This window comes from Phaseolus vulgaris, chromosome 10 (assembly GCF_000499845.2).
Source record: "Phaseolus vulgaris cultivar G19833 chromosome 10, P. vulgaris v2.0, whole genome shotgun sequence".
Classification (NCBI taxonomy): domain Eukaryota; kingdom Viridiplantae; phylum Streptophyta; class Magnoliopsida; order Fabales; family Fabaceae; genus Phaseolus; species Phaseolus vulgaris.
In genome coordinates, this window is record NC_023750.2 from 23042046 (window position 1) to 23052632 (window position 10587).

Below are 10587 nucleotides of genomic sequence, written 5' to 3' on the forward strand. Positions count from 1 at the left end.
ATCTTTGAAGCCTGTTTTGAAAAGAAAAAGAGTTTACGAGCTAACACATATATACATCAATTTAATAATTTATAAAAAAAAAGTTGTATACTATCAAATTGTCTGAACAACAAGTGCTCTTTATTATGTTTGAATGTTGTAAATGTTCATGTATATGGTATGTTGGATGTATTGGTATTGTGTTTTGGGATGTCTGTCATAAATAGATTTATGTTTTTTAATTTTTAAAATTTACATTTTAAATATTGTAATATTAAAATTTTATTAAATTTGTGTAATATATATTGTAGTGAATGAACATTAGTTTTTTTTGTGAGATTTAATAAAAAAAATTGAGTATTATATTCAATTTACACTATTTTTATGTTTTATTTTATTTAAAAAATAAGAGGAGGAAATAATGACAATAATTATACTGAATCTTCAATTATTAAAAAATATTATAATTTTTTTATTAGTTCACAAGTACATTTTGTGTTGATTATTAACCGTATATTAAATTTGGGCTAATTTTGATGTAACAATTTTCATTTCAATCACATTAAGACCAATGCAAAACACTATTGATCTTTTTTTTTAAGGATTTGATTAAAATTTATGTACTTATGAACTATAAAAAAAAGTGAATCTTTCTAAATGGCATATATATGATCACACATTTTTTTAAAGAGTGAGATACTCACATATATAAAAGCTAACACTACAATAAAATCATCAAATAGAAACCCATTTTAGAGACAAAAAATTAGTTGTTATATTGACTAAATAGATACTGTTTTAGAGACTAAAAAAATTATTGGTATCTAAATTAGTTTTTATTGTTGATAAATAGTTTCTAAATTGATATCTAATTAGCTACTAATGTTTTAGCTGCCAACTTTAGAATCTAAACAATTGGTAGCTAATTACATACCAATTTAAAAACTATTTATCAACAATAGAAACTAATTTAGATACCAATAATTTTTTTAGTCTCTAAAATAGTATCTAATTTAGTCAATATAACAACTAATTATTTTTTTTCTCTAAAATTTATTTCTATGTAATGATTTTCTAGTAGTGCAAATTCTTCTATTACATATTAATAGATTGAAGTTGGATGAGGAGTATGAGAATGAAGTTGAAAAGTTTATTACAATTTTCTCAATGAACATGGTAGATGCTAATGAAGGATATGTTTTATCATATGTTAATTGATTAAGAGACAATTACGAGTAGAGTTTATATGTAGATATCTTTTTTGTTATAGTTTCTTGGTATAATTACCTTATTCGTCCCTATATTTAGGGCCAATATTCAATTTAGTACAGTGATTTAAAAAAAAAATCAATTTGGTCCCTATGTTTTTTAAAATGTATCCAAATTGGTCATTTTTTTTAAGTCGTACCTTACGACGTCAAATGTTGCTTATGTGGTAGAGAGAAGTGAGATTGGGTTCTGTGAGGTGTGAGGTGTCAAGTGGCATGGATTGAGAGATTAGTTTACTAAAAAATCAGTTGGGGTTAGGGTTTTTTTGAATTGCAATTGGGGGTTAGAATTTTTTAATTGCTAGTTAGACAACATCACGTGAGCTTCATCATGCAAGCTTTGCTTCTTTCTTCCATACGCAGCCAAGACCCCATTCTTCTAGTGGGTAGAAAAATTAATCCCTAGGTACCAACTCTTTTTCGGATCGCCAGACAACTCATATACATGATGAACATTTCCTTGAAATTGAAATGAAAGCATCCAAAATATGAGTAAGAAATAAATTACTAATTTTTCAAGTTGGATCCTTCAACAAGCCAAAGAGAGAGAAATGTCTTGTAACCCACTAACTCTAATTCTTTCACAATTAGAGGGAGATACTACATCTGCCCTTGTATATGTTCGCACCCCTATTTGAATAAGGCATCCGAGTAAGATTAATGTCTCCTTCATTCCCAATATATGCTCCACAATTGCATGCTTCCTATCTTCCGAAACTTTACCAACAACCATACTTTTTTACAAGATTTATAACAATTAGGGTCTTTATCATGCACAAATTTTCCTTCACTTTCATCATCACTGACACCCAAATTCTGCAAATCATCTGTACAATTTGGTTCTGAACCTTTTATGAGATTATTGGCTTGCAATTCGAAAACTCACTGCTTGCAATTAAAAAATCCTAACCAATTCAAAATAACCCTAACTCCCAATTGATTTGTCACTAAACTAATCTGTCAATCCACACCACTTGACACCTCACACCTCACAGAACACCTAATTCGACTTCTCTCTGCCACATAAGCAGCACTTGATGCCGTAAGGTGAGATTTAACGGAAAGGACCAATTTGGGTACTTTTTAAAAAACACAGGGACCAAATTGATTTTTTTAAAAACCACTGTACTAAATTTAATATTGACCCTAAATTTAATACCTAGTTTCTTAAAGAGTAATACAATATGGACTTGACATGGTAAAAGGCTAAGCATTTCAAGTGTTTCCCAATCTCAACATTCTGATTTGGTTATGGATGACCAATTGGAAAACATGATTTGTGATGTTAGAAAAAATGTGTTCAACACACACATGTGTATGATACCTTTGATAATAACTCGGAGAAGCCTTTATATGTGGGTAGTACAAGTTTCAAACATTTGTCAATAATATTAAGATTAATTAATTTTAAGATAGCAAAGGGGTGAACTGGTAAAAGTTTCACTGAATTACTAGAGTTATTAAATGAAATGTTTCCTGAAGATACATTGTCCACTCGTCACTATAGGAAAAGAAGAAATTATGTTGGATGGACATGGAGTATAAGAAAATAAATACTTATTTAAATGATTACATATTGTACAAAGGAGAGTTTAAAATGTTACATAAGTGTCCAAGGTGCGAGGTATCATGGTAAAAAAGAAGGATGATCATTGATTTAGAGAGTAAAATTTCATTATTCTAAGATTTAAGAGTTTGTTTGGTAATGTTAATAATTCAAAGAACCCTACGTGACATGTACATAGAAGAAAATGTAATGGATTACTATGTAGTTTATTCACCACAATGGAAGAAAAATTTATTCTTTATGTATGTAGTTTGGAAATTATTTGTAATGGATGAAATGAATTTTTGGTAAATTACGCATCAAACATTAATTATTACCCATTTCATTGGCCATTTGTAACTTGTCTTTATTTTTCATATAAATAAAGAGTATATGTCATTTATGATAATATCAGGACTCGATTGTAGAGGACTTGAGATTGTTGTGGGCTGAAGGAGTTGAGGTGTTAGATGCATTATTGGAAGGAAAATTCCAATTTGTGCACACTTGCACCATTAATTAATTTTTTAACATGTGGGAATTTGAGTGGTTATAATGTTAAGGGAAAATATTAGTTGCCTTATTAATGAAGAGAACAAAGTTACCATCCATCAATATTTACATGGGTAAACAATCTTACATGACATGGAAAACTTTTAAGCATGGTTCTTTAAGAGGTTGACCATGTTGGTCATCGAGACTCTTTATTCTAACAATGAATAACTATTGTTAGTGTGGAACATGATGATGAAGTACGTGACACATAATGATCATATAAAGGGATATGAGAAAACATTCTAACACTTCCGAAATAGAAATAATTTTTTATTTTATAGTTTTTTAAGAAAAATTCTAACACCTTTGATGAGGTGCTAAGAAATAACTAAGTGAAAAAAATAGATAATGTAAAATGCAAGTGTTTCGTTTGAAAACGATAAACACAATGCAATATTTTCTTAAGTCGGCTAAGGTGCATATAAGACTAGATGAAATACGCATAAAACATCAAATGATACACACAAAGACTAAGGTAACCTCGTACTTCAAAATATATATATATATATATATGCTTATTCTATATTGTAGAGAATGTCCGTGTGCTAAAGATGTTTGTTAAAACCATAGGCTAAAGTCAACATTAAGAGATCTCTTGTAGTTTGTGTTAAAACTGCTTCTTCTCTACTACTCCCAAGCACTAAGCATTGATAACTCTAGAAAGGATATCTTCATCAAATGACTACAAGTAGCAAAAATAAAGCCAAGGCATAGTGTTAAAGAAAAGATTGTTCACTAAAGTGGATAAATTTAATGTGATCAAAACTCAACCTTGAATTCTGCAAAGTGGTATATGTGTGTAGGTAGATTTTGTTATATTTCTTTTATTGATTATTATGATTCAAGATCTCCAAGAAAATGTTTTAAAAACCTGTTTTGTTTTTAAATCAGTTGATTCAGGTTTTAATCAGTTAAAATCACTTAAACTGAAGTCTTGTGTCTTTAGTAAAGTATTTTAACAGGTTGATTTTTCGTATCAACTGACTAAGAATACTAAAGTCTTTTTAATGATTTAAAAGTCAAATGTTGACTTTAAGACTTTAATATTAAAGGTTTTTTTTTTCTTTTTTGTTTGATGAAATCAATCAGTTGTTTCGATAAATAAACCAAATGTTTTAGTTGATTTCTTTTCTTTTGGTAAATGGAAACCGTCAATTATTGCATTAAATCAATTAAATGTTTTAAAAGATTTATGTTATGATTTTCAAACTGGTTTTAATTGACTCAACTGTTTTCATTTATTTGAAAAACTATTTTGGCAATCATTTGAAAACTATATAAAGGTGTTTTCTGCACATTTTAAAAAAAAGAATTTCATATAAGAAAATAAATTCAAAACAGTCTTTGAAGTTCTTGGACATTACTTTTGTTCTTGAATCATTTTGCTATGTGAAGAAGCGTTTCTTGAGTTTGTATGTTTTTTGTATTCATACTCTGTAAGAAACTCATGTGATTTTGTTTCATACTTTCTTGTAATTTGTTCTCAAACATATCCAAATAGGGTTTATGGATTTTCTATTGTGTAAGAGTTTGTCTTTCTTGAAGGGTTTAAGAAATAAAGCCCTTGTGTGTAATTCTTGTAATCTTTGGTTTTGTGTTTAGTGAATTCTAAGAGGTGTACTAAGGACTAAATGTAGCTTTTGGTTAAGAGTGAACAAATATAAATTCTTTGTGTGATTTTCTTTATCTCTATCCTTTTATTGTATTATTGTTTTCTAGTTTCTAGATAATAATTCAATCGGTTAATTGAACATAACAATTGATTTATATTTTGTTTTTATGTTTGCTTATCTTTTTACAATCGATTGAACAATGATTTCAATTAGTTGGTTTTTATGAAATTTCAATCTGACTTAAACTATTGTGAAAATCTCTTGAAATCAATTCACCCCTCTTGTTTATTGGCCATATATTCTAACATTTGGCATAAGAAGCTAAGTACTTGTATTTTACTTAAGTTACGATCCTAAAAACTCTTTATGAAAATGGCTGAAAAACTACCTTTTAGGGAAGATGCCTCCATAAACAGACCACCACTATTCTGTGGAATGGATTATCAGTTCTATAAAGTCATAATGAATTTTTTTGTTAAATCAATCGATAGAGGAATATGGGATACGATTGTAAATGGACCTTTCATCCTTAAACATGAATTTGAAAAATTAATTGTTGAAAAACCTTGGGTTTAGTGGACTGAATCATAGGGAAAACAAGCTCGATATTATTGTGTTGCCGAAAATATTAACCTCTGCTTTAAGTTCTTATGTGTTTTTCAGAGTCTCTCAATGTTCTTCAGCAAAGGAGATGTGAGACATTCTAGAAGTAACTCATGAGGGAACATCTGATGTTAAGAGGGTAAAAAAAGCATCCCTTGATCCAAGAATATGAGTTGTTTAAGATGCTCAAAAGTGAGATCATTGCAGAAGTATAGAAAAGATTTACTCACATAGTAAATCACCTTATTGGTCTTGGAAAAACCTTTGATAAAGAAGAGCTCAACATCAAGATTCTGAAATGCCTTTATAGAATGTGGCAACCAAAGGTTACAACAATATCCGAGTCAAAGGATCTAACTACTCTGACCACTGCTTCACTCTTTGGAAAACTCAAAGAACATGAGATAGAAATGAATCGATTAAATGAGCAATAAATTGGAGAAAAACAAATCAAAGGGATAACTTTAAAGTCTACAATTCAGAAAACTGAAGTAGAGTCAAGTGATTGCAGTGATACTGAGACATTGAATCTGTTGACCAAGAAATTCAATAGGTTCCTGAAAAAGAAAGGCAAGAACAAGGCTCAATCATCAAAATGGTATAACTCCAAGAAATCAACTGATTCTAATAATTCTAACTATACCTATTTTGATATGGAAAACAAAGGCATATCAAGATTGAATCTCCCAATGCTACAAACAAAGAGAAAGGCTATGACAAGAAATCTAAGAAAAGAGGAAAAGAAATAAAAGCCTACATAACTTGGCAAGATAATGACGACTCTTCTTCCAGCTCAACATCAAGAGATGATGAAGAATCTAATATATGTCTCATGGCCAAGGAAAGTTCTGACGCAAGCAGTGTAAGTTCTAATTCACCAAAAAGCTTTGAAAACTATAGTTCTCTGCTTGATGCGTTTAAAGAAACCCATGAGGAGGCTAACAGGTTGGCCCTGTCAAACAACAGTTGAAAGGTTTAGACAACTGGTTGGAAAACAAAGTTAAAACCTTAGAAGAAAAGTTAAGTAATTTTAAAACTGATTTTGAAAACTTGGAAATCATTTACAAAAATTCATTTTGCAATGATATTAAAAATTGTGAAAACTGCACAACTCTTCAACAAAAAGTTGAATATTATAAAAACCTCAAGCAAGTTTTTGAAAGGAGAAGTAAATCTCAAAGTTGTTCTTAGTTTTAAAATTGTGTTTCTGGAAAGGTTGACATTGGTTACAATCCAAGTGTCAAAAAAAAAAAATCTTTTGTAAGTTTTTTTGAAAAAAGATAGTCACTGCACAATCCTTCAACAACCTATTTTTATTGTTTGAAGAAGGGTCATACCTGCAGAATTAGAAAGTTTGATTTACCAAAATGGCTTGTAAAATTGGTACCTAAAAGTATCATTAACACTGGTGGACCCAAATTAATAAGGGGACAAAATATTGCTCCTTAATTGTCTATTATAGGAATCTTTGATAGCCAAGAAACACCTATAGTATTTGGACAATGGCTGCTCAAAGAACATGACAGGATACAAGAGCAAATTTGTGAAGTTGATCTTAAGCATGAAGGTCATGTCACATATGGTGACAATAGCAAAGGAAGAATTATTTGAAGATGAACCGTAGGTGATAAAAACACATTTTTTTTTATCAATGAAGTGTTGTTCATAGAAGGATTAAAGCACATCCTCCTAAGTATAAGTCAACTGTGTGATAAGGGCTATCAAGTCATCTTCAAACCCAACACATGTGAAATCAGCTTGACAAACTCACAAGGAGTATTGTTGATTTGTAAAAAAATTAAAAATGTTTACTTGCTTGACATTTCTGATTCTACATCTAATATAAATTGCCTCCTAACCAAACATGAAGAATCATGGTTACGACATAAAGAACACATTTGTGTTTTGAAATATGTTATTATAAAAAAAAAACCATATATATGTTATATATGTTGTAATTTTTTATCAATAACAAAATCATTGAGCGTAAAAACAATTGAAGAAGTTGGTTACTTACTATAAATTACTAATTATTATGACTTGGTATTAAATGTAGTCTTTTAGTTTTCTGTAATAGTTATGGCTAACTTGATTTACATTTAAATGTTAATATGCTTATAAATAGAATGATCGTTATATTTTTAGTATTTATTATTTTGAATGAATATTATAATTTATTTAGTTGTAAGCAAGTTAATCCTTTTGAATTAGAGACTTGGAAAGGCACAAAACAAAGTTAACACTAAAAAAATCCACATAATAGATGGTTGAAAATCCTGATACATCACTTATGACTTGAATCAATGTAGAAAGGGATATATAAGATAATGCAATACTTATATTATATTCAGTGGTTGGTACCAACATGTACCTTCTTCTAATTCTTTGTCCATAAATTGGGAACAACAAGCTTTGCTACAAAGTGGTTGTCATTGTGAGAGGGTATGACTTTGAATGAAGGTGAAAGTGTTATACATATTCAAAGAATGACTGTGAAGATTCCTTCTTCTCATCAATAATTGCAGTCGATTCAGAACTTGAATATTAGTTCCTAAAGCACTTTCAAATCTGCAAATCTGACAAACTTTCTGAATTCTTCCAATAGCAGAATCCCACATATCTATTTCTTACTTTGAGTGGATTAATTGGAGGTTCAATAGCAGCAGAATTTGGTAATTTAACACAATTGGATATACATTGTTTCTCCATAACAATTGCCTAACTGGTTCAATCCCTTTTACATCAGGTTTATTGAAGAATATGGTCAGATTCTACTTTATTCAATCCAATATAATTTAGAAATTTGACACAATTAATGGAATTATATCTATCAAATAATTTACTCACAAATTCTGTTCCTTCTGCATTGGGCCAGTAAGAGAACTTGTCTATTTTCTGCTTTCAAAATAGCCAAATTTCTGGTCATATACCGGTAGAATTTGGAAATCTGATAAAGATGTTGTTTGCTAGATGAGTCTTCCTCTTGTTTTCATTCATAGTTTTAATTTGAATTGTTTCTCCATGTTGTTCCCATCATAGTTATTTGGAAAATTTCCTGGTTTGTTCATATACTTTGATTTCTTCCTCCTTAAAATCTCTCTAGTGTATGAACAACCTATTATCTTACTTCATAACAGGGAGATGATCAAGCTGAAGTCTAAAAGAACTAGGCATATACAAGTTCTTATGTGTATGAAGGATCATGGCACAACTTTCTTTCATTCAAGTATGGTCATGCATAACCAACAGAGAAAGTTCTTACTTAGTTATATATAATATATTACATAATTACAATAAGAAAGTTTTTACAATAATTACATAGCCATACATAGAACTCAAGTTTTGTAGCTGATGTTGAGTTAAGGTTGCTGAAGACTAGTCTATAGTTTCAACCTCCAAAATAGTGGTGGTGGCACCAAGTGCATGGCTGTCAGAATTGGAAACCAAAGTGATCAAAAAGTCAAATATATCAGTGGCTATAACTACAGAGGTTAAGTCCTCTTTGTGCAAAGTCTTCCTTTTGCCTTGGATGGCAATGATCCAGGACCTTCTAGTTAGCTCCTGAATGAAGAGCTCACAAGCCTTGGAGAAAATAATTGGAGACTCCCCTGATATCATTTTAACATCCTCCCTTGACTTCTTCATGATCTTCATTATCCTTGCCAAGGGCAGAGAGTGGGGCCCTGTCCTTCCTGATATCCCTCCACACAGTAACCCTGAATATGCACCAGCTTGTCTCATCTCTTCTGCTTCACTCCTGGGTGCTTCTGATCTAACTTCAGCTTTAATGGTCTCTGAGATACTCTTAGTTGTAGCATCAGTGTTATATACACCATTTCATTCAACCTTTTTTAGTTTCATTACAATAACATTGCCGGCCAAGACTCTTTTGCTGGCTAAGCGGAATTATAATAAAAAATTATGAATCCTTAACCCAAAAGATTTTGAAGTATAAAAAGATTATGTAATGATTTGAGACTTATTTCTTGGTAAAGCACTATCAATAATGAAAAGGGTTCTTCTCTAAAAGTGTTTAGCAATTTGAAAGGATTAGTTAATAAAAGAAATATTTTAGGCACAAATATAGTTTTTGGGGTCACAATCTACAACAACCAGTTCTGTAAAATTGTATGCTTTTGGTTGTTTCGAATGTACAACATTTGTGGGGTGATAAATATTTAGGGGTAAAAAGTTCAGAAAAATTATTAAGGGTTAAATGATATTTTAGTATCCATTAGGATTTTGTCGTTTTAGGTATTATTTTTTTTGTTATCATTCTCATTATATTAATGCTCACATGACATGGGCAAAAGCAGGATAAAACAAATATTTTTGGAATTGATAATATCCCCTGACCAGTTAAGGCCTTATGATGGTTGTCTGGTCGGCTTTGCAGGAGACTAGGTGGACGTGTGAGGATACGTTGAGTTGAGGACAACTATCTCATTTGAAAATGTGGCCATAACGATTACTGTCAAGTACATCGTTGTCAATGCATCCTTTGCATACAACCTACTTTTAGGGTGACCTTCTTTGAATAGGTTGGGTCCAGTAGCCTCAACCACCCACGTGAAAATGAAGTTTCCCTGTCGAAAAGAGGGGTAATCGCTATAAAGGTCGACCAGAGGATGACACGAAAGTGTTACGAGAGTAGTTTAAAAAATCGTAGGGGAACTTACGCAGTTACTATCCAGCCCGGAGAGCTAGGATGGATAGCAAAGGCAGAGATTAGCAATAAAAAACAACCAGGACCTGCGGGAGAGGTTCAGGAGAGGGAGATAAAGGGGAAGAAATTCAACATCAACACTACACTGGGCAAAGAATTAAAAGATAGAATAACCGATGTTATCTTGGTGAACATGAACGTTTTCGCACGGTCGTCCATCGACATGTCTGGAATAGATCCAGACTTTTTGTGCCATCAGCTTACCATGGATGAAACGGTCAAGCCCATGGTCCAGAGAAGAAGGAAGTTTCATGAAGAGAAATGTCTCGTCATCCGAGAAGAAACTAGGAAGCTCGT

General features: G+C 31.1%; 1 protein-coding gene across 1 annotated transcript; it reads right to left on the bottom strand.

The window, feature by feature from the left end:
- Window positions 1-8939: 8939 nt before the first annotated feature.
- Window positions 8940-9305, bottom strand: LOC137817138 (nuclear transcription factor Y subunit C-1-like). The gene has a single exon (XM_068620380.1). It carries the CDS (start codon window positions 9303-9305, stop codon window positions 8940-8942), a length of 366 nt encoding a protein of 121 aa, XP_068476481.1.
- Between the last annotated feature and the right edge of the window lie 1282 nt (window positions 9306-10587).

What these genes read in the sequence shown, in the direction of transcription:
- LOC137817138 (XM_068620380.1), bottom strand. Translation starts at nt 9,305, where the DNA reads ATGAGACAAGCTGGTGCATATTCAGGGTTACTGTGTGGAGGGATATCA.